This window comes from Camelina sativa, chromosome 10 (assembly GCF_030686135.1).
Source record: "Camelina sativa cultivar CO46 ecotype springtype chromosome 10, ASM3068613v1".
NCBI classification, from domain to species: domain Eukaryota; kingdom Viridiplantae; phylum Streptophyta; class Magnoliopsida; order Brassicales; family Brassicaceae; genus Camelina; species Camelina sativa.
Window position 1 is genome coordinate 13,606,049 of NC_141889.1, and position 23,758 is coordinate 13,629,806.

Here is a 23,758-nt window from a genome sequence, read left to right on the forward strand (position 1 = left end):
TTTTTGGAAAAAATAAAACATAAAAGGCCTTTAGGCCGGCCCATAATTGTAATCCTTTAAAATATCTTCCACTTTATTTCGATTTTTTCTCGTTTTTGAGTAAATTGGAATCGTTGGTGGCCTATTACATTGATTCCCAATAGAATTTGATTTGAGGGTGGAAGTTTGAATATGATTTGCGGATAGAAATCTTGAAACAGTTGATCGTAGAGATTAATTAAGAAATTGAGGTTTGTTTTTGTTTTTTGTGTTTTGTCATCTAAGGTTTTGTTTATCACCTGTTTGTTTGATTAATAGTGGTCATACGGGTAAAAGTGTCAAAATGTGTCAAGTTTTATGGATCAATTCAACTCGATCCAATCCATGAACCCTAATGAGTTAACAAAATTTATGCTAATGAGTTCATGAATAAAATGAGTTAATGAGTTTCTTGGTTTAGTGGATCAAATAAGTTGAGTTGTAATGGGTAATAGTTAACCATTTAATCTATCAATTCTATTTTTATTGAGTCAAATGGTTAAACCGGTTAAAACAACCAAAAATCTGTAAACCAATCAAAATGAATAAACCAATTAATGGTTTGTTTTTTTTCTCAAAACACACATTCATCGTGATTTGAGGGTTGGATCTTCATCGGCGTGAACCAGGCAGCTGGTTCTCTCTCATCTTCGCCTGAGTTCAGGTTTTTTTCTTCTCTCTCCCTCTTTCCGTCTGTTTCTCTTTTAGATATTTGGGTTTTGATATCTTAGAAACATATTGACTCTGAGAGAAACTATTTTTGATTTTTGGGTTTTGAATTTTTCTGGTTTTGATTTTTTCTGGGTGTTTGTGTATCTATGTGGCTTGTTTCTTGATTTGGGGATTTGAATGACTTAGTTTATAAGAAACTGGATCGCTTGTTAGATTACTTGTGTTTGTTTTAATGTTCATCATGTTTGGATAATCGAGAAGACTATATATATGATGCCATGTCTAATGTTGCAAGAGAAATTGACTTTTGGTAGACTCATCGAGCTTCTCCTTGTAATGATCAAGCTCATGTTGCATATGCTCTTCGTTTAGACCAATGGCCTTGTTTGATCTGGCTTGTTTGTCTAATGACCAAATTAAATTGTGAATGGATGTTTGATTCAGGTTTGTGACAGGGAGAACATGCTTTTTGTGCTTAATGGTGATTACCTAATTGATGAATGTATTGCTGATTTGATCTCTCTCTCTCTGTACTTTTCATATGAGACAAAATACATATATCTAATTTTTCTATAGTAATGTTTTTGATATTTTATGTTTGTTGTTTCATTGTACGACTTTAAAATCTGATGAATATAATACGTACAATAGTAATATTATTGAAGCATAGTGAAATGAGTAAGAGCCAAACCGCTCTCACTCGATAAGCTTTTGGGTTTTTTTTTCCTTTTCTTTTGGTGGATAACGAACAACATATATTTTATTCGAATAACGAAGCTTTTGGTGTTTTTTTTTTCAAACATTGATCGTAGTTTATGAACTGAAAAAATAAATTCAAAAGAGTTGTTTTTTGTAGGTGAGATGGGCTGCTTTAAAATGGGGTAGGGGGTGAAGTTACGAGGTGAGTTAGTCCGACTTGATCTTCTTCTCTTTCTTGGTTTTCTTCACCTGCAATTTTGGGTGTAGGTTAGTGTTTATGAGAAGCAATGGTTAAATGTTGTTTTTTGGTTTGGTTTTTTGTTTGCTATTACTTGTGACATTGTTGAATATCTCCTTGTAGACGACATTTTTGATTGATGTCTTCTTTGCTTTGTTTGATCTTGGGCTCCATATTCGCAATCCTTTTTTTGAGGTGACTCTTGATAGTGCAACATAGAGTTGTCCATAGCTAAAAACTGGTTTTGGTAGATAAACACCTACATTCTCCAAACTTTGCCCTTGACTCTTGTTAATTGTCATAGCATAACAAACTCGGATTGGGAATTGTCGTCTCGTCATCTTGTATGGACAATTGGTATATGCTTTTGTCATGATGATCCTTGGAATGAGTATTTTTTTTGCCAACATTTGTGCATGCTAATATCTCTGCTTCCAGCACCTTTTCACCTAAACGTGTCACCATTAGCCTCGTCCCATTACATAACCCTTCTTTCTGGTTTATGTTTCTCAATAGAATAACCGGTGCGTATTTTTTCAACAGCGAGTGAATGATTAGGCAATCCAGAGCACTTGATTGCATTTAGATACTCTGTTGTGTAGAGAAGGTTTACTCCATCGATATCACTCTCATCGTTGGCGATATTGTCAGCACTGAGATATTCTTTCATTTCGCCAAATATTTCCATCCATTGTGTTGAGAAATGCCAATCACTTTTGTTTGACAAAACAAATCTTTTTCCTAACATTGTATAAGTTTAACTAATTCGTTAATAGAATAGCATTAATATAATTTTTTTTTAACAATAAGTGCGAATCATAAATTCAAAATACCTCAGTTGCTCCACTATATATGTATTCAAATATTTGGCCAATAGTCCAAACTCCCAAGTTGTTTTTCAGATTATTTTGTTCGACTATTGTTGGAGGTTTTGCTCTGTTGTCTATTCCCATCCTGTTAAATTTTTTTATTACATTAGCAATGAACTTATTAATATAATGAACATTAGTAAGTATGTATTTACCGTTTCATCAACTTTTGAACTGCTTCTAACTCATCATTGATATATGTCTTCGTTGCTCCACTTGAGTTCAAATGCATTTTGCCTAAATTGAATTTAATATAAATATTTAGTGTAGGTTTGGGAAAATGTATTCTGAGTACCTGCAAACATTTTTGGGTTCAAACAAGTGCATACAATGACACTGTTTTGTCGATTAGTTTGCTGCAATTGTTGACGAAAGGTTGAAGCTTGCTCATCCCAAAGTGTAACTCGTATTGATTCATTGCTGCTCATTTTTAAAAAGGAATGTTAATTTATAGTTTACCAAATCTCAAAAATTAATTAGAAATAACTTTAGAAACTAACTCTGCTAGCAAGAGCAGGAGGACGATCCTTTCAGTTGAGGTAGAAACCTCCAAATTAGACCCATGGACTTCCAATATTTGTCCCACGACATCTACATTTATATGGAATGTAAGAAATTTTAATAATTTAAATATGAAGAAAATTAATTTGAAAAAACATAAACACGTACCAAACAAGTGGATATTGGTCCCGACAAATTTGTGATTTTCAGCATAAGTGTATAGCCTGAATTTTTCAACGTTTATTGTACAGATATCTTCGGGAAGTTGAACAATCTGAGTTGAATCCAAAAATCTGATAGTAAATGGATTGTCTGTCACTTTGTAATAGCCGTAGGTGGGAACAACTTCAAAATTGCTAATAAGGTACATTTTCCCTTCTTCGAGATGGTCTTCAAATTTGGCAATTCGGCGGTGGTAAATTGATCCTTGAATTACATTTTCCTGCATAATACCACTTATCAAAAATTCTATCTACTTCAACAATTGATTTAAAAGAACTTCAAGGCAAAGGTTAAAAACAGGAAATACCTTTTCATCCAAAAAGAGCATATCCAAACTCATGAGTGTTCCGTTAAGTTTGAAGTTTCTTGCTTCCCACATACGCAAGATACGAACAGCAACATGTTGCATAGTTTTCCCTATGACCAGATCATCGAGAGGTATCTTCTTGGATAGTAGTGTAAGTAAATTCCTTTCTTGTGAATCCACTGGCACTAAAAGAAACAAGTTAAACAAAACCACGCAAACTTACAATATGAGAATAGAACAACAACAATGATTTAGTAGCTTGTAAACAAGATGGGGGAAAAATGTATATATATAGGTTTGTCGAGTAGGAGAAATACATTAGATACATGAATTTAGACTTTAAGATTATGCATTTATTATACACGTTAAAAATGTGGCCTTCAATATCTTCATAAAGCTTTAAATTCAAATAGATTCCTTGTATATACAATAGTGTCGTTCAATGTAACTTATATGAAAACTAATCAACACTTAATTCAAAGTGTACAATGCATCTAATATATACATTAAGAAAACCATAGATTAACCTTGGGAAAATACTCATTAAAAGAAAATACTCATTCGAATATTTTTTATTTTCATACTTAGTTCAAGGTGCACAATGCATCTGACAGACATAAGAAGAACATGGCTAAACCTTGGGAAAGACTCATTCAAATATTTGTAAACAATAATCAAATTACTATTGTCGTTACATATCTTTTTTAAACCCTTTTAAATAATGATATATTAAACGAAAGGACAAAATGACAATTATAAACAGATCAGAAAGTATAAACTGATTCTACAATTCAAAAATACAAATACGTATAACAAAACCATGAGTTCTAGATGTTACAAACCGGTTCTCACCAATCTTCCAGATGATATGTTAGCAATTATTCTTTCTAAAGTTGGTGAATCATCAGCTGAAGATTTTCAAGCTTGTATATTTACTTGCAAGACTTTTTATGGTATCTCAAAATTCCCAGATGTTTTGAAGAATCTTAATCTTGCTGAAGTGTTTCCACCACCATGGAATAAGATTCCAAAAAATATCGATTTTTTAGCTGAATGTGCTAAGGCTGGAAATATACATGCTATTTTTATATGTGCTCTTTCAGATTATTATTACAGGAAGAAAATTTCTACAGGCCTAGCAAAAATTTCTTATGCCGCTGAAGCTACTCATTTCTCGGCCATGTATGTTTACGGAATGATTTTAATCGGAGAAGGGCAGTTTGAAGAAGGATCCAACTATGTTACTAAACTGTGGAAGAATCAAGGGATGCAGGTGGTAAGACAATGCCAGCAAAATTGTCGTCATGTCATTCTAGAATTGAGCGTGAGGAAATACCGTGAATACGATCTGCTTCTAACTAAGATTGAAGTTGGGGACACATGTGTTGTTGGGGAATTTGATGACGTTTGCGACGACTGCTTTATATACAAGGAAATCTATCGCTTCATCGACTACATGCACTATGTTTAATTTTTATTAATCTTATTTGGGATTTTAATTTCTAAGACCACAATATGTAGCTACAACTTTATTTTTCTTTTCTGCTAAAGTTATTTTATCATTACTCTACTATTCACTTTCAAGTTTTAAACAAAATCAGTTCTTCCCCGTCCACATAATAGCTACAGACGGAGAAAAGAACCAAGAGCAACAAACAAAGGACATTAAGCAAAAAGAGAGAGTGAAGAAACTTACAGAAAGCATCTAGCAGAGACTGTCCCACTTTTCCCTTAACTCTAACAATGACAGGCTTCTCTCCTACCTCATTTTTTTGATTAAAAGAACTTTCACCAGCCGCATCCATGGTGAAAAACCGCTGCTAATTGGATAAATCCTCAGCTCACTAAACGGTTCGTTCTAAACATTAAAAGAAAACAAATATAGACAACTGAATATCATTAGTTTAAATAGGAGTCTGGAGATCCATAAACTAAAATCAAAGAGCAACAACAATACACACTCAAGTTAAACCAATAACAATATCACTTTGGTTACATCAAAAGTCTTCTCCGGAACATAATCGAAAAGATAATTGAACATCAAAAAGGAAGAAAAAAAAAAGAAGAATTGACTAACATAGACGTTGGAGGGTTCCATGCTTCGCCGGCGCCGTTGATCGGAAAACAAAACGGGTATCGGCACACTCCTGGTTTGCAGGGAAAAGAACTCGGCGGAGAAGGTATTGGATTTGAAGCGGAGAGAAGAATCGGCGGTGGAGATTCTTAAATTTTGGTTTTCTCGATCGTTCTTAAATTTTGGTTTTCTCGATCGGGAGAAATAAATCAGTGTGTCCCTCTTGGCAAAACAAAAATGACATGTATTATTGTTATAATTTTATTGGTTGTTTGTTTTTACTGATGTGTCAGCTTATGGTTCAATATAGAAGCTGATGTGTCAACTGGAGAGAAACATCCTAGTACTTTTATTGTATTGATTCTTTTTGAAAATTTATTTCGTTTGTTTTGAATTAATTTACATAAAAAATGATTAATTCGTGAATTTATATGTAAAGAAACGGGGAAATTAATTTTTACAAGAAACAGAAAATACATAAAATATGATTAATCGTTATCAAATATATTTAATAAATACAAATATATATATATATATATATATATATATTTGTGAATTTATTTCGGTTTTTGGGATAAATAAACATAAAATATAATTAATTTGCAACCCAGTTGTTAAAAAGCCATGGTTGTAGAACCTTTAATTTAACAGACATTAGATCATTTTCAGATTATAATAGAAGAATTGCACAAATATATCACCTAAGATACAATCATACACTATATAGAAGCTAATCCTTAGAAGTAAAGTAGAGATTAACACCTATTGAGATAGTTCAGTATAAGGTCCAAAGGTTAATCATCCTAATATTTATTCTTCCAATGAGAAAGACATATTTTATTTGATTTTAAACGTTACGCTCAGGTGAAAAAATTGCATATTAATGGGTCAATAGTAATGGGCCTTTATAGCCCATTAACTTCCTAAACAACCAAATTATTGAAGTCTCTTAAGAGTTGAGAGCGTCAAGTCTCGTCTCTCTTTCTTCTCTCTTTCTTCTCTCTCTCTCTCTCGCCTCGCCTCGCCTCGCTTTGTTATTGATACTTCAAAATCAGTCTCACTCTCTCTGTTGCTCGATTCTCGTTTGTTTCCTACCTTCGGAATCTAAAACAAAGGTAAGGGTTCTTTACTCTTCCGATTTTCTCAACTATTTTCTCAGACATTTTTCAGTTCTATAAGGTTTGGACGTTGTAGCTTGCTAGAGAAAATGTGGAAGAAATAATGGTCTGAGTACTAAAATCGTAAAATGCAAACTCAAAGCTGTTGTGGGTCTTTTCATTTCTTGTAAAGTTGTTAGCTTTTGATGGATTTTTTGATGATTCTCCCTTGGTTACTTACATGCCTGCACAGTGTTTGTTTAAATGCCTGACTGAAGTTTTTTTTCAGTCAAAAGCTCACATTTTTTTAATCATTTTGTTAGTCTTGGTATAGGTATAATGTGAAATCGGTTTCTGATTTTATGCTCTGAGTACTGTAGATAGGTGGAATTGGTACGTTGCTAGTGCATTTATAGATTGTGATCCAAATTCTTAAACGAAGACAGAACATTTTGAACTTAGGTTGCTAATGAAAATTCGTAAACATAGATGTTCGTTTCAGAGAAGAACCTAGAAGTTTCTGTCTACTATCTTTTTCTTTCTCTATGATCTTTTCTGTTCTGGTTTTGTAAAGAGTCTTTCTCTGTTCTTTTCCTTTGAGAAAAATGTTATGTGAATGTGATGATAGGTATATGCATGTTCCTTTACATATAGCTGTTTGACAATTTTTTGGTTTTGGTTGTGAAGGTTGAAAAATGTTTCTCAAAGTCCAGTTACCATGGAACGTGATGATTCCAGCTGAAAACATGGACGCAAAAGGGCTGATTCTAAAGAGGGCTATACTAGTCCAGTTACTAGAGGCATTTGCTTCCAAGAAAGCAACCAAGGAGCTTGGCTACTACGTGGCAGTCACGACTCTAGACAAGATTGGAGAAGGCAAAATCAGGGAGCACACGGGTGAAGTTCTGTTCCCGGTGATGTTCAGCGGAATGACTTTCAAGATCTTTAAAGGAGAGATAATTCACGGTGTGGTGCACAAGGTGTTGAAGCACGGTGTGTTCATGAGATGTGGTCCTATCGAGAATGTTTACCTCTCATACACGAAGATGCCGGATTACAAGTACATCCCAGGAGAGAACCCGATCTTCATGAATGATAAGATGTCTAGGATCCAGGTTGAGGCTACAGTGAGGGTCGTGGTGCTTGGGACCAAGTGGATGGAGGCAGAGAGAGAGTTTCAGGCGTTGGCTAGCTTGGAAGGTGACTATCTTGGACCAATCTTTGAGGAGTGATCTGCTATCATTTCTTCATGTGGTGTGGGGGTTTTTGGGCAATCTCTCATGTCTATATAACTCAATCTTTAGTTAATGTGTGTTGGTTACTCTCTCAAGTCGTACCAAACAATGAAAACCTTTGTGATCTTTGTGAATGTAATGATCTTCTCCACCTGCATGTGAACTATTGTTAGTGTTTTTTTGCTTTCCTCTTTCGTGATCAAGGTCAAACCGGATTGTTAAGAAATATAGTATCTAACCAAAGATAACCGAACCAATAATCTAGATTAAGTTGTATTATATTAACCGACTTTTGTTATGTCTTTTTACCGACTTTTCCTCATTGTGTTTCATCTGCACCGTGGATTACTTAAGATTAGAATAAATAACAACCTTAGGATCTTTCCTGAATCATAAACCAACTAGGAATCTAGGATTATGGTGTTTGCTCTCTCTATATATTGTGACAAATTAAACATCATCTAATTCATCAACTCTCGTTGATCTATGTCTAATCAACTCTCGTTGTTGATCTCCATGTTCAACACTCGTTGATTAACAACCAGAAGTCGATGTTCTTCTTGTTAGGGTTCGGCTTGTCATCAACTCATCAAGGTATATACGTAATCTTCTATGTCTAGGAGTTTTTATTATATTTTTCCTTACATGCGTAGACTAGGGTTTCTCGGTTTCGTTGTTACTCTGTTTCTAAATATCTAGGGTCTTCTGCTTATACATATATATATATATATCTTGTAAAATTGACTCTCGATCTGTTTCGTATTCTTGTAGGGATCAATATATATGACCGTGCTGGGACAAACGCAACATCTGATATCAACTCTCGTCGTCGGTGCTTTAACGATCAACCCTTGATCTCATCATCAATACTCGTTGATGCTCTCACGGTCAAGTACTCTTCTTGATCTCATCATCAACACTCGTTGATCCTAATCGTTGATGCTCTCACGATCAAGTACTCTTCTTGATCTCATCATCAACACTCGTTGATATTAATCAATTCTCGTTGATGCTCTCACGATCAAGTACTCTTCTTGATCTCATCATCAACCCTTGTTGATAAAAGAAGCAAGGTTCTTGCATTGGGTGGGGTTGTATTTGACTTTTGCCATGACAGGTGTGCTTGCTTGGCAAGTCGAAGACCCTAAATAATATGTGAGCCTACGGGTATATAAGTGGAGTATCTGATCAACTCTCGTTGGCCCTCTTGATAGGTTAAGGATCTTGAGTGAATGGATAAAGAGGAAGCTGAGGCCAAAGGGAAGTAAGGCTCGAGCCTTGGGGAAGAGTTTGCCAAAAGAAGAGAGATGTAGCCAAGTGTGGGAGAGCTTCTGTCTTAGTGAGAAGGTTTACTGTTTAATTCAATTAAGCTGTTGCTGTGTCGTTTTGATCCTAAGATACATTGAGGGTCTGTATTTAAGATGGTTGCCCGATTTAGGGTTCTTCATCAAATAAATAATCAACAAAACAGTTCCTAATCTCTTTCTTCTACTTCTCTCTACCTCTAATCTTTTCTCTTATCTTCTATCTTCTCTCTAATCTTCTATCTTCTCTTCCCTTAATCAATTCTGGTTACTTTGGTTAGGGTCAAACCTAACATTTGGTGCTTTCATTGTTTGAGTGTGCAAAGACGATGGCTCAGTCTAAACCAGTTGTCGATTCGGAACTCGATTCCGCCGCTACAGAGACTTCGACTCAGCCGCTTTCTCTGGAACAGCGAGTCGACAACCATGACAAGGTTATCGAGTATCTCAAGGTGGCCGTGGAGAAGATACTGCGAAATCAAGTCTATGGGGTCCACAACGACTCGATTCCACCTGGGTTTTCGAGTCCGGTGTCAGGTGCGCAGCAGCAAGTCACGGTCTCTCCGGCTGTTGGCTCTGCCAGTGTTCATCGCGTTGGGCTTTTACCACCTCCACCGCGGGAGTCACAGTTGCATCCAGAGTCGTGTGGGGAACAGAAGGAGTGCAACAATCGTAGTGTCTGGGTTACAGAGATGAAGAAACCCAATGATTCTAAGGTTGACGAATCTCAACAAAACTCGAAAATTCCTTTGGGTGATTTGGTCGAACAGGTGGTGGACACACAGAAGGTCTCTTCGGAAAAATATTGTGATTTATGGGCTTTCAAACCTCTTTATTCCAGACAACATCAGTCTCGTAAATGGATTGCGGTGAAGCATCGGTTCCATCGAGCTCGATTTAAAAGAGGAAGGAAGGTAGAATCGAGTGTGATAACTTTGTGGAGTCGACGGTACAAATCCAGAAATCCGATCAAGGCAAATAAACTCACTCAAGGATCACTGAGAACAGGTAAAACATTCCAATATTCTCCATCACTGTTTGAGATGTTGAGTATGTTTTGTTTGTTATCTTCTGAGAAATTGGATAATCGGACGACTATCATTGAACAAACTAGTAAGCGTAGGAATTGGAAGATGATTGATATAGGCTGGACTTTCCAGTTGGTTTCTTTTGCGATAACTTCTTGGGGTCAGAACACTTCAGCAGCTAGTGAGCGGAATTATGATGCCATATTTTGTAAAACTATCTTAGATGTTAATCAAATTCCGATGGAAGCTAGTGAGTTCAAGGAACAAAAGACAACTTTATCTTGGATTAGGAGTGTTTGGGAGCCTGGAGACTTGTTAGATGAACAATCTAAATGGAACTTGTTGGTGAGATTTTACAATAGCAATTGGATGATGATGTTGCTGCGAGTTTCTCAATGGTTTAGTGGCGCTTGGGATCCAGGTGGGACTTGGTTTGACAAAGCTCAGTGGGAGTGGAATCCAGGAGGGAGTGTTGATAAAGCTCTGTGCGATATGTTAGGTGACTATTGCAGTGAAGATAAAGCTCTTAAGCTCACGAAAAGGAACCACAAGATCATTTACCAAGGAATGAGACAAGAGTGTCAAAGCTATTTTGTAGTGAATCACACATTTGAGAGTCATAAGCTGGTGGCCATTAATGAGGAAACATTGTCACTGGTCAAGAAGTTGTGTGTTAGCTCAAGGACAAATATACAGAAAGCGCTTGATAAAAATGAGCTAAATTCAGTCTTATGGTCTGAAGATGGTGAAGAACTGCGAGTTGACGGTCAGAAAGTGCAAGAGTTCAGACAAGTCATTATTTATTTCCAAGTTGGTTTTCTGGCAAAAAACAACAAAAACAACAAGTGGATTCTCACACATTTGTGTACTTGTGATGTTATACATGGAAGAAGACATGAAATGCAGAGTATGAATCTTCAGTGCCATTACAGGGAAGGATCCAAGACGGAGATTCGAGCTCTAGAGAGGGGGCATAAATTGGGGAGGTTGTCGTTCTGTTTTGGTATTCATAACATGAATTTGGAGTCAGCTTATATGTCTTTGGGAGTGAGAACACAACATGACATATCAGAAAGGGGCCAACAATTGAGATTATATGGAGATGTTTCTGTTGTGCAACATGTCAAAACAGTTGAAGCTCGACATGAAGAAATGGTCCTTGATGAGTCTAGAGGAAAGACTGAAGTTGTTGGACTTCATATTTCGTTCATCAGGGTAGAGATCAAACGGATCATATGGAGTGGGTGTAGTAAGACTGTTGGAGCAACAAAGTTCACTCAATTCGTCAATGGCTTTATAAATTTGGTGACGACCTGCTTGGATTTTATCATCAGCACTGCAGATACTGTCAAAAGAGGTATGGTTGTCAAACTTACTTTGGGACAGTATGAGAATCTTTGATTAGATTCTTCACCTATGAAGCGTTGCATTTACCAAGGCCGCCGGAGCTGTCTCACTGCAAAATGGGCTCAAGGATTTGGAGGAAAACTGAATTGCTGGTGCAAGGTGAATGTAGTGAGATACATGCGAACGAGTTCTTGTACGAAGAAGGGACAACAGCTTATTTATCACTACAAAGAAGTCTTGTTGATGTTAGATGGATCTCCCTTCATTCCAAAGTTACAAAGTTACTAGAGGACAAAGAAAAAAGTGTCTACATTCCAAAGCATCTGCTTGAGTGTCACCTTCGAATGGAAGATGTTATTTATCCTGTGGAGAACGTTTTGGTTAGAATCGTCGTTTTTGGAGTGTCTCATTCTCCAAGGTCACCAGAGCTAATTATTTGCTTAGTAAGGTCAATATGGTGGACTCCAACGCAAGCGAGATCTTACGATGGATATAGTGAGAACCAGAAGGTGTTAAGCGTTTATGAGATCACTAGGAGCAAGGCATCAACCTCAAGAGGGAAGAATGTGAAGTGTGGACTCTGTGGCTTGGCGATGGACCTGCAACTTGAGGACAAGTTGGCTCTTCAGGACCGGAGTATTGATAGGTTAAGGATCTTGAGTGAATGGATAAAGAGGAAGCTGAGGCCAAAGGGAAGTAAGGCTCGAGCCTTGGGGAAGAGTTTGCCAAAAGAAGAGAGATGTAGCCAAGTGTGGGAGAGCTTCTGTCTTAGTGAGAAGGTTTACTGTTTAATTCAATTAAGCTGTTGCTGTGTCGTTTTGATCCTAAGATACATTGAGGGTCTGTATTTAAGATGGTTGCCCGATTTAGGGTTCTTCATCAAATAAATAATCAACAAAACAGTTCCTAATCTCTTTCTTCTACTTCTCTCTACCTCTAATCTTTTCTCTTATCTTCTATCTTCTCTCTAATCTTCTATCTTCTCTTCCCTTAATCAATTCTGGTTACTTTGGTTAGGGTCAAACCTAACACCTCTCACCATCAACTCTCGTTGACTCTCTAACCATCAACTCTGTTGATTCTAATCAACGTCTCTCGTTGAGTTTTTAAAAAGAAGGAACTTGAATCTATCTCCATAGATCTACTTTCTTGTTTGGGCTTCCAAACTGAAAAAGAAAGGGATGCATACGACCTTTGCCATGACAGGTGCGCTTGCTTGGCATGTCTAAAACCCTATTAAAAAGGTTTCGTGGATTGTACGGTATTGGTTAATATTCATTCTTGTCCTTGGTCTCCTTCCCCCTATACTATGCGTCTATCTTATTTCCTGCTTTTTCTTCCCTTTTCCAGCTACATAATTGCATAGACAGCACTAGTTCGTGTCAGAATCATAGATCAATTTATATGGAGGTGTGGTCCTATTGAGAATGTTTACCTCTTATCTCTCATACATATGTATGATCTTTGTGAATGAGAAGATGTCTACGATTCAGGTTGTGGTGATTGGAACGAAGTCGATGTAGTAGCGTACCAAGTTCAATTTCCCTGATTCAAGGAAAAACATTGTTTGGATTTTAAAATTTCAAGTTTTCAACATATTGTTTTGGTCATCTCGTCATATATATGCTTGTGTTTGTAATACTCAAATGATTTCTATGATTACTTTTTCTGGTTAGCTACCAAATTTCAAACAGACAAGAAGATTAGGTGCTATTAATGACATACCCGAGTAGTTTTATAAAAAGGACATAAAACTTCAAATACAATATGTATACATAATATATAACCAAAAGTCATCTAACCAAAGTTAACAAAACTAATCCCCATATTACCATATATAGTCGTGGTTTATACATTACATGTATATATATATATATAAGAAAAATAAGAAGTTGATTTGTTTTGGTATCTTGTATTTCCAAGTGGAGCGATGCTGGGTATCTAATTGAACAATTCATCACAGCTTCAATACAAGAGCTTGTATTTGGATTAGTCATACCAATTGAGACATCTTCCATCTCCCGTTTCATCAAAAGACTAGTTTCAACAGTGTCTGGATGCAGCTTCTTGCATATGAACCATCTTCTTGCTTATTAGTCTCTAAGAAGATAGACCAATTGTAATACATTTAAAGGAAGTTCTTTGGTTTTTGTTTTCCTCGGTGTTGATAACTTGTATTATACTATAGTTTTAGGAAAACCTTAATAGAAAATAAATCTTATTGTGTGAAGAAATATAATTATGGTTTTTACAAGATATATATATTTAAATATTATATATTATATTTATATATAATTTTAATATTTAAATATAATATGCCAGGTATAAAAACGTGGCATTAAATGCTGCTGAGAAAATGTCATTTTCATCCAAGGTGGGGTATAAGAAGTAGAAGAGTGAGGTCTACCAAGAACATGAGGAACAAGACCAGGGCGGGATTTTGGGATGGTTTTGTTTCTTTTATGTCCTGCAAAATCATCAATAGAAGAAACAAGCGCTCTACGATAATCTCGTGGCTTGGTTAACTGCAAAACAGTTTTTGTACCTTTGAAAGCCTTGTTGATGATATGAGGGGGTTTAGGTGCAGAAGATGTGTACCTTGGCCTTACCTGATGGCTCTGGTGTGTGGAGGGGGAAGTCTTCTGTTTGGAAACAGCTTCAGGAATTGGAGCATCAGTGTTGGACAAGGTTTGGCTCGGATGTGGAGGAGTGTCGACCGATGCTGATGAAGCATCGATCGATGCTAAGCCTGTTGCTCGTGTAATTGCTTCTTTGCAGCTTATCTCTGCAATCTTCTCAATAGAAAATGTCTGTCCATCAATGGTAGGAGCTCTCCTCAGCTTACGCATCTCAAATTTCATACTTAAACCATCCACATTCAGTGTTATGTGTCCCTTCTGCAAATCTATAATGGCACCAGCTGTAGCCAAGAAAGATCTTCCTAAGATGAGAGGATCTTTAGGCTCTGTATCATACTTCAGTACCACAAAGTCAGTGGGAATCATGAAGTTTCCAACCTTAATTGGAATATCCTCTAAAGCACCTTCAGGAATTCGTCGGGATCGATCAGCCAAGATAAGAGAAATCTGAGTTGGCTTGAATTCTGTCATCCCAAGTCTCACAGCAACAGAATGTGGCATCAAGTTGATGCTAGAGCCAAGATCACAAAGTAAGTGAGCAAACCGTTCTGCAGAGATAGAGCAATCAAGTACAAAGCTTCCAGGATCTGGTAACTTTTCTGGAGTCCTACATTGAATCATTGCACTCACTTTCTTAGAGACAACCACCTCTTGCTTCCTCTCTTTCTTCCTTTGAGAAGGCTGGTTCAAAAGAATCGCACTGACATCCTTGGTAAGCAGTGCTGCTTCTTCAGGACTCAAACCATTTGACACCATTCTCTTCACATACCGCTTAAGTGGTGGTGAAAGCTTTACTGCATCAATCAAAGACATCTCTATCATCACATTATCCATCATAGCTTTGCATCTAGCTTCCTCAAGCTTCTGCTTGGACCTTCTTGGCTTAGGAAAAGGGACTTTAGGCTTGTACACCCTTTCAACTGCTGCTGGAACCTGAGATTTCGTATTTTCAGGTTCTGTCTGAGATGAGTGTCGACCGACACCCAGGTGGTGTCGATCGACACCATCATCTGAAATCAAATTCTCCGTCGATTGCTCACCTTTTTCTGCAGAAAAAATTTCACCATCATCTTCATCCCTCACTAATATGGCATTGCAAGCATGCTTGGGGTTTGACTCAGTTCTTCCAGGAAAAAAAAAATTGATATGCTAAAATTTTGGCGCCGTTGTCGGGAACTATTTGATCTACCATTAGATTTGAGTTTTGTATTTCGTCTAAATTTTTCTTTTTATTTTCTACTTACACATTTTTGTTTTTCTTCTCTTTGGAGTTTCAGGTGTATGCTTCCAAAGCCTCACACAAGGAGCAACAAGCAGACGTACGTGGAGCTGCCAACCACGTCCACAACCTGGTTCGAAGACAGGATCAAAACCGGGAGCTGATCAGGACTATTGCAGACTTCAATAGAGCTGATTTAATGTATGAAAACCGCTCTGCAATTGTTCCACCTCCATTCCCAAGGAATGACTTTGAGCTGAAGCCTGCTTACTTCCAGCTATTTTGACAAAAACCCTTCTCTAACCTGCCAGATGAGAAAGCTTTGGAACATATTGAGCACTTTGAAGACTTGATGACTAGTATCAAGGCCAATGGTGTGACTGAAGACTACATCTACTGCAAGCTTTTCCCATATTCACTTGCAGGAGAAGCATCTCAATGGTTGAAACAGTTGCCAGCCCGTTCTTTGACCTCTTGGCAACAAGTGAAAGTGGCTTTTCTCAACTACTTTTATGATGATGCAATGTCAGATGAGTTGAGAGTCAAGCTGTCCTCCTTCAAGCAAAGACCATATGAAGCTTTCAAGGCAGCTTGGGTGAGATTAAAGGCCTATCAGAGGGACTGTCCACACCATGGTTTTTCAAGGGTGCAACTGCTAAGCATCTTTTTCAGAGGGATTGACTAGGAATATCAGCTAGCTTTGGATGCTGCAAGCCATGTGAACTTCAAGACAAGATTTCCAGAAGATGCAGAAGCTTTGATTGAGAATTTGGCTTCCAGCAATAGCACTAAGAGAGCAGATACTGAAAAGAAGAGATTGCATGGAAGATTTGATTCAAACCAGCTAGCTTCTGTTAATGCTAAGCTTGATTCAGTTCACAATCTCCTGGTTGGTAAGAAATCAGTCCACTTTGCTGCTGAAGTTGAATCATTTGAGCCACAACCTGAGTCTGGGAATGAAGAAGCAGATTTCAACTTTGTATATGGGAATCAGGGTCAGAGATTCGGTAATCAGCAAAGCAACAAGCCTTACAGTGGGAACTTTTCAGGTACACTCCTAACCCAGATTACTAGAAGCAGCAACAGAAAAATGGCTATACAAGAACCTATGGGAACTCATCTTATCAGTCTCCTCCTCCTAAGACTTCTTCTGAGAGTAGAATAGAGGCCATGCTTGATCAGCTTCTTCAGGGACATGAGAATATGACAGTGACATTCAATGGAAAAATCGACAATGTCTACACTGAGCTGAATGGGAAGATAGATGCATTAAACATTCATGTCAAGAAGCTAGAGAATCAAGTTATTCAAACAGATGGATCCGTCAAGAGACAAGAGGGATTTCTCCCTGGGAGAACTGAGTAAAATCCTAAACATTCTTGTAATGCCATATCAGTGAGAGGTGAAGATGATGGTGAAATTGTTTCTGCAGAAAAAGGAGAGAAATCGCAAAATCTGTCGGCTCCAGATGATGGTGTCGATCGACACCACCTGGGTGTCGGTCGACACTCATCTCAGACAGAATCCAAAACTGCAAAATCTCAGGTTCCAGCTGCTGAAATGGTGTACCAACCGAAGATTCCTTTTCCTAAGCCAAGAAGGTCCAAGCAGGAGCTTGAGGAAGCTAGATGCAAGACAATGATGGACAAGGTGATGATTGAGATGCCTTTGATTGATGCAGTAAAGCTTTCACCATCTCTTAAGCGGTATGTGAAGAGAATGGTGTCAAATGGTTTGAGTCCTGAAGAAGCAGCACTGCTTACAAAAGATGTCAGTGCAATTCTGTTGAACCAGCCTGTTCAAAGGAGAAAACAGAGGAAGCAAGAAGTGGTAGTCTCTGAGAGAGTGAGTGCAGCAATTCAGTGTAAGACTGCTAAGAAATTACCAGATCCTGGAAGCTTTGTACTTGATTGCTCTATCTCTACAGAACGGTTTGCTCACTCACTTTGTGATCTTGGCTCTAGCATCAACTTGATGTCACATTCTGTTGCTGTGAAACTTGGGATGACAGAATTCAAGCCAACTCAGATTTCTCTTATCTTGGCTGATCGATCCCGACGAATTCCTGAAGGTGTTTTAGAGGATATTCCAATTAAAGTTGGAAACTTCATGATTCCCACTGACTTTGTGGTACTGAAGTATGATACAGAGCCTAAAGATCCAAAGTATAAGAACGTGGCATTGAATAAAATTTATAATATAATAATATAATAATATTTACTTAATATATATATATATAATAATTATATTTCTTCACACAATAAGATTTATTTATACAAGATATATATAATTATTTTTTTTGCAATATAATAATATTTACTTAATTAGAATATTTAAATAGTAGCCAATAATTTTATCAGTTTAATATTTAGATAGTAATCGCATATATTTATACAAGATAATTTTAATATTTAAATATAATATGCCAGGTAATTAAATATAATATATAATATTTAAATATAATATAATATATATATTTAAATATATTTATACAAGATAATTTAAATATTTAAATATTTAGATATAATATATTTAAATAGTAGCCAATAATTTTATCAGTTTAATGCCACGTTCTTTATACAAGATATATATAATTATTTTTTGCAATATAAAATATTTACTTAATTAGAATATTTAAATAGTAGCCAATAATTTTATCAGTTTAATATTTAGATAGTAATCACATATATTTTATCAAATTTTATTGCCTCATGCCATAAGGGGAATATGCGGAGTAACCAGTTGGTGCCACGAAAACGAGTGTCTCTATAACATATTAGTTTTCTATCATTTTTTTTGGTTAATTTTGAAATTAACTTTTAAATGATTAAAATTCAGAAATACCAGAAACATATATTTTTGTTTTTTTTTATGATTTTTGATCTTATTCAGTAGAGTAATATCTACTTGATGCCTAAACCACAAGCTTTACTAGCTTCACCAGTTTTAGTTCTGGGTCGGCTCTTGAGACGAACCCGATTAAACCGGATAAACTGAATGCCTAGGCTGGTTTTTCCAGTTACTTATGATTGAACTTTTTTTTCCTTCGGCAAGGTTCTCACTTTCTCCGAAAAAACTTATCATTTTGATAAATGGACTCAAGGACATAATCCTCATTATTTCCAATTGTAAGTTGGATCGTACATTCATATTGTGAAGAATGTAATAAAGGATGTTGATCAGAGAAGTTGAAAGTTATTAGTACTTTTTATGTTTCTTAAACTAGATATTTTAAGAATTATTACACACATTATCAAAACAAAAATAATACGTAATATAAATGCATCATTTGTTTGTATTAAACTATTTTCTCATAACCCTAAACCAGTAGTAGTTCCACAGAACATTTTTAATTAATATTTTTAAAATTTTAAAATTTGTTATTATTAAATATTAAAGAGTATAAAACCTAAAAATTAATATTTAGAAAAAAAAAACTAATAAATTCAATTTTTTAGAATGGGGAAAGAGAAAACGATTACATTCGTCAGGTCAACCATTTTGTATTTAAGAAGAAGTGCATTTAAAAGTTCAAACTAAGCTAAAGAATACCATTTTTTTTTTTACAAGCAAAAGATGATGTCTCAATGTAAGCTAACTAGTGACTTTCCATTTATATATAACTTATAAAATGACTCTATGAATATTGATCCAATTCACCCGTACATTTTTTTAAAAAATAAACTAAATATGAAACATAACAATGTATGCGACTCAAATTGAATAAGATACAGTCATACACTAAGTTTTAATCTAAGAAAAAGTAAAGAAAATGAGAATATATTGGATGACAAAGACTTAAGAGATTTAGGGGGTATTGGTTTGAGATTTTAAGAGAATTTTAATGACTTTAAATAAAATCATGGAAAGTATAATCTTGCTGATTCTTAGTGATTGTTTAGAAAGTTTTTTAAAATTTTGCTAATTTGTTTTTCCTAATCTTGTAAAATCACTCATAAAATCTTGTAAAATCTTGGTCAAAAAATACTGCACAATATCTTTGCCAAAGTCATATATCTTTTTTATAAACGCCTTTTGACATAATCGTTGGTTTTGGCTTTATCACAAAAAAAAACATACTCGATCTCCAAGTTGCAGGTATAATACAACTAGACTTGCTCATCTTCTTTCTATGCATTAAAGTATTCTATCTTTGGTTGAATAAACATATTGCAATTACGAGTGTTGAAGATCATATGTTAGGATGTCTTTTTTTGAGATGATGACTAACGATAGTTGCTTATCTCATCCCGTGTTCTTATATTGAATTATACGTTGGTTTTGTGTTCATGTATTATTATATATTCTTTCTGTTATCTAGATTATGTACGTTGGTTTATGTATTATTATATACTCTTTAGAGTGTTTGATTTTTCGTTTCTTTGACTAGTGAGATAATCTAGTGATTATCTATATTTTTCTTATCATTATTTACACATATATGCTTAGTTAATGGGAGATTCCCAAAAGAGTAAGGAAAAGGGTTCATATAGTCAATGGGGACCAGAAGAGACAAAAGTGCTAGTAGAGTTACTTGTTGATGGAGTTCACCGAAACTGGCGTGATAATAGCGGTAACTTTAGCAAGTTAATTGTGGAGCAAAATTTTTTACCAGTTCTTAGTGAAAGACTTGGATGCCAAAAAAATCACAATCAGTACCTAAGTAGATGGAAATACTTGAGAGAAAGGTACAACCATTATTTAGATCTTCAACGCTTCAATTCTGGATTTGGATGGGATCCTGAAATGAAAAAGTTCACTGCTCCGGATGAAGTGTGGGAAGAGTACTTCAAGGTATGTATTTGATTAAATATGGTTTAAGCATTCACCATTATTTTTTAACGTACATATCATGAGTGATATATATATATATATATATATATATATATATATATTTATTTATTTATTTTTATCTACAGAAACATCCTAAACATAAACATCTACGATATGAGTCAAACGAAAGATTTGAAGATCTTCAACTCATATTTGGATGTGGCTTAGCTACCGGTGGTTCCGCTATTGGAATGGGTGATACCACTGATGATCGAAGCTTTATTGGGGAGAGTAAAAGAGTGAGAGATAACATAATCGGTGATGAAGCTTTTGAACCATCATCTCAAGATCCATCAGCATCAAGAGAATGTGATATATCACCACCCTTTCAAGGCACCAATCCCAAAGGTCGGTTGGGCAAACTTCCAACAAAGAAGAGGCCTAGAACCTTAGCTACTAGTAATGTGGATAAGCTGAAAACTGATGAGGAGGACCCTATGATCATAGTTAGTAATAAGATCCTAAATGTCATACAACAAAGATAAGAACGACAACAAAGGGAAGCAGAGAAAAGAGAAGATAATCTAAAACTGGAAGCTGAGGAAAAAGAAGCTGAAAAAAAAAAACAATGTTTGGGAAGCGATGAAGGAAATTCCTAATTTAGAAAATCATATTCGCTACAAAGCAGTTACCTTGATTCACTCGCTTGGAATGAAAGATGTCTTCATAGACATGTCAGTAGAAGAACGTTTTGGTTGGATTCAGAGCAATGTTGGCTCTATATGATTATAGCAATGTTGGCTCTATATTATTGCTTTTGAGTTTTTTTTTTTATATTTTTTTATCTCTTGTTTGGTGAGACAATATTTTCCTACTTGGAATTGAAATTTATTTTTTATTCCCAGATTTTCTTTTTTTGTGTTTATATGTTTGATGCATAGTGGACTAGAACATACATTTAACAAACATAAACACGTTGAATTATCTTTATTCAGATTTATCAGCTAACTTATAAATAATTTTTCAGGGACTGTATATCATGGATCACATGATTGTGAGAGGGGATGAATCTCACCATGAAGATGACGAATCAGAAATAGACATTGTGGTATTACTACTGAAATATACGACAAGAGCTTACTGTATGAACAAACGTATTGAGCGTCCGATTCGTAAGCCTATCACAAGAATTGGCTACATTTACCTGGAGAAACTTCTAAAGGAAGATCATAAAAGCTTTCGAGAGGTATACCGTATGTACCCTGAAGTATTTTTGAAGTTATGTGATATTATCAGAGAAAAAACTTCTTTAAGAGATACCCGACAGACTTGTCTTGAAGAAATGGTGGCTACATTTTTGCTCACCATGTCAAAACTCAAGATATAAGTATACAATGATCACATTTATGAGATCAAAGTTTGCTGCAAGTACAAATTTTCACAAGGTTTTAGATGCATTAAACATGATTGCACCAAGTTGGATGGCCAAACCTGGACTCACAGTTTCTGCAAAAATAAGAGAAAGTACACGTTATTATCCTTATTTCAAGGTATGTTTACTACAAATTTTTATTTCAAAACACGCTATTATTTTTGCTAGTATCTCATTATCTCTTCATTAGTTGTGAGTTATTTAATTGGCTTCTTAGAAGATATGACTTTAGAATTATGAACCCACGTTGTTTAATTACAAGCTCTCGTGGGAAGGTGTGTGGAATTATGAACCCACGTTATTAAATAAAAAGACTCATTAGCTGCTTTACATTACGAACAAAGCTGTGAAGTGACATGGGTATGGGGCTGCCTGAATCATTAATGAAACTAATGAATTCTCGTTATCATGATTTTTACAGGATTGCGTTGGAGCTATCGACGGTACTCACATTCATGCAATGGTGCCTGCTGATGATGCACCAAGCTATCGTAATCGGAAAGGATATACATCACAAAATGTTCTTGCTGCTTGTAACTTTGATCTAGATTTCATATATGTTCTTAGTGGATGGGAAGGTACAGCTCACGATTCAAAAGTATTAAGTGATGCTTTAACGAGAAGTAAGAGCAAGCTACATGTTCCCGAAGGTATAGACATATGCATTACACATAACATCGTTACTTCTTTTTTGTTAATATGACTATTAATATTCATATATGAATTACAGGAAAATATTATCTAGTTGATTGTGGATTTGCAAATCGACGCAATTTTTTAGCTCCATTCAGAGGTACAAGATATCATCTAAAACTTTAGAGGTAAAGGTTGTGATCCTAGTAATCAAAATGAGTTATTCAACTTGCGTCATGGAAACTTAATATACTAACCAATCTAAAAAAATGGCATATGCCTTGCTACAATACAATATTACTCTCATCACAAATTATATTAGTTAGCTTGTCAAAAAAAATTATATTAGTTAGCATAATATCAAAATTATATTAACTATAATTACATCTATTCTTAACAATAATTTATACTGTTAGCATGGTGCTTGCGTCCTTCTTCCTTGGAGTCCACAAAGAAATTCTTTCTATAGATGTAAAATTGAAAACAAAACTTGTTCATGATCAATGTTGGCATAATTTCTATGTATGATGATTTAGATATAATTTTTAATCGTTTATATATCTAAATATACAATTGAATAGCGCTAAATTACACACTGGTTAAGTCTTGAAAAAACTAAAAATATAATTCATTCAGTTTTATTAATATCAAATTAAAAATTCTAAGAAACTAAATTAAATCATTATATGTAAAAATTAAAAATTATTCGGTAATGTTTCAAATTACTAAATTACGCATGTATCACAGGTTAAATCTAAAAATACTGATAGTTTGAAGTCATATTATTTTAATATCAAATTTATAACTATAAGAAATTAAAATCTTTAAATATAAAAATAAAAATTATTTTGCAGTGTATTGCAGTTTAAATTACTTAACTACATATTTACAGCGGATTAAATTTTAAAACACTAAAAAACTAAATTATATAACTTTAACATCAAACTAAAAATCTATAAAAATTAAATTATTATATATCAAAATAAAAATTTACCATGTGGTGTAATGCGGGTTAAATTCTAGTAATTGAAATAAAAAAAGAAAATGACCTCGAAAAGTGTGAAAGAAACTATAAAAGAAATAACCTTATTACGAAAGCTGGGTTTTGTGGAAAAATAGTTCTCCTAAATTTTATTTTGTGTATCTTCGGTTGAGTACAAGGTATTGATTAACGGCCAACCCAATGGTTTGATAGTTTCGGAGCGAGGGTTGCGGCAAGGCGACCCTCTTTTTCTTATTTGTTTATCCTTTGTATGGAGGTGCTAATTGCTAATATTCGGAAGGTTGAGAAGGATAAACAGATAACAGAATCAAGGTGGCTGATAAGTGTCCACCTATTACGCATTTGTTGTTTGTGGATGATAGTCTTTTCTTCCGCAAGGCCGATAAGAATCAAAGTGGGGTAATTTTGGATGTCTTAAAGAAATATGAGGCGGTCTCGGGACAACAAA

At 35.3% G+C, this 23,758-nt stretch overlaps 2 protein-coding genes, 2 long non-coding RNA genes and 2 pseudogenes across 7 annotated transcripts; 5 read left to right on the top strand and 1 right to left on the bottom strand.

Moving 5' to 3' along the window:
* The first annotated feature begins 594 nt into the window (after positions 1 to 594).
* LOC104718962 (uncharacterized) lies at positions 595 to 2,433 on the top strand. The gene is made up of 3 exons (XR_756483.3): positions 595 to 682; positions 1,547 to 1,591; positions 2,171 to 2,433. It is a non-coding gene; the product is annotated as an uncharacterized LOC104718962 (long non-coding RNA).
* LOC104718961 (replication protein A 70 kDa DNA-binding subunit A-like) lies at positions 1,406 to 5,849 on the bottom strand. 4 transcript variants are annotated; one of them, XM_010436792.3, is made up of 10 exons: positions 5,604 to 5,806; positions 5,223 to 5,384; positions 3,527 to 3,705; positions 3,166 to 3,439; positions 2,997 to 3,087; positions 2,826 to 2,916; positions 2,652 to 2,733; positions 2,461 to 2,581; positions 1,722 to 2,368; positions 1,406 to 1,638 (listed from the first exon to the last, which is right to left on the bottom strand). In XM_010436792.3, exons 2-7 carry the CDS (start codon positions 5,329 to 5,331, stop codon positions 2,719 to 2,721), a joined length of 759 nt encoding a protein of 252 aa, XP_010435094.1. In that variant the 5' UTR covers positions 5,332 to 5,384; positions 5,604 to 5,806; the 3' UTR covers positions 1,406 to 1,638; positions 1,722 to 2,368; positions 2,461 to 2,581; positions 2,652 to 2,718. The 4 variants fall into 4 exon arrangements, with proteins under 4 accessions (XP_010435094.1, XP_010435093.1, XP_087324413.1 ...); XM_010436791.3 differs by having other exon boundaries at positions 1,407 to 1,638; positions 3,527 to 3,711; positions 5,604 to 5,849; XM_087468287.1 differs by lacking the exon at positions 1,406 to 1,638 and having other exon boundaries at positions 2,363 to 2,581; positions 3,527 to 3,711; positions 5,604 to 5,821.
* A 686-nt stretch (positions 5,850 to 6,535) lies between these two features.
* LOC104718963 (DNA-directed RNA polymerase V subunit 7) lies at positions 6,536 to 8,083 on the top strand. The gene is made up of 2 exons (XM_010436794.2): positions 6,536 to 6,715; positions 7,385 to 8,083. Exon 2 carries the CDS (start codon positions 7,393 to 7,395, stop codon positions 7,927 to 7,929), a length of 537 nt encoding a protein of 178 aa, XP_010435096.1. The 5' UTR covers positions 6,536 to 6,715; positions 7,385 to 7,392; the 3' UTR covers positions 7,930 to 8,083.
* Positions 8,084 to 8,324: 241 nt separating this feature from the next.
* LOC147936098 (uncharacterized) lies at positions 8,325 to 9,410 on the top strand. The gene is made up of 3 exons (XR_015568263.1): positions 8,325 to 8,526; positions 8,704 to 9,049; positions 9,147 to 9,410. It is a non-coding gene; the product is annotated as an uncharacterized LOC147936098 (long non-coding RNA).
* Positions 9,411 to 19,921: 10,511 nt separating this feature from the next.
* LOC104718964 (uncharacterized protein At2g29880 pseudogene) lies at positions 19,922 to 21,028 on the top strand (annotated as a pseudogene).
* Positions 21,029 to 21,281: 253 nt separating this feature from the next.
* LOC147936099 (uncharacterized) lies at positions 21,282 to 22,563 on the top strand (annotated as a pseudogene).
* Positions 22,564 to 23,758: the final 1,195 nt, after the last annotated feature.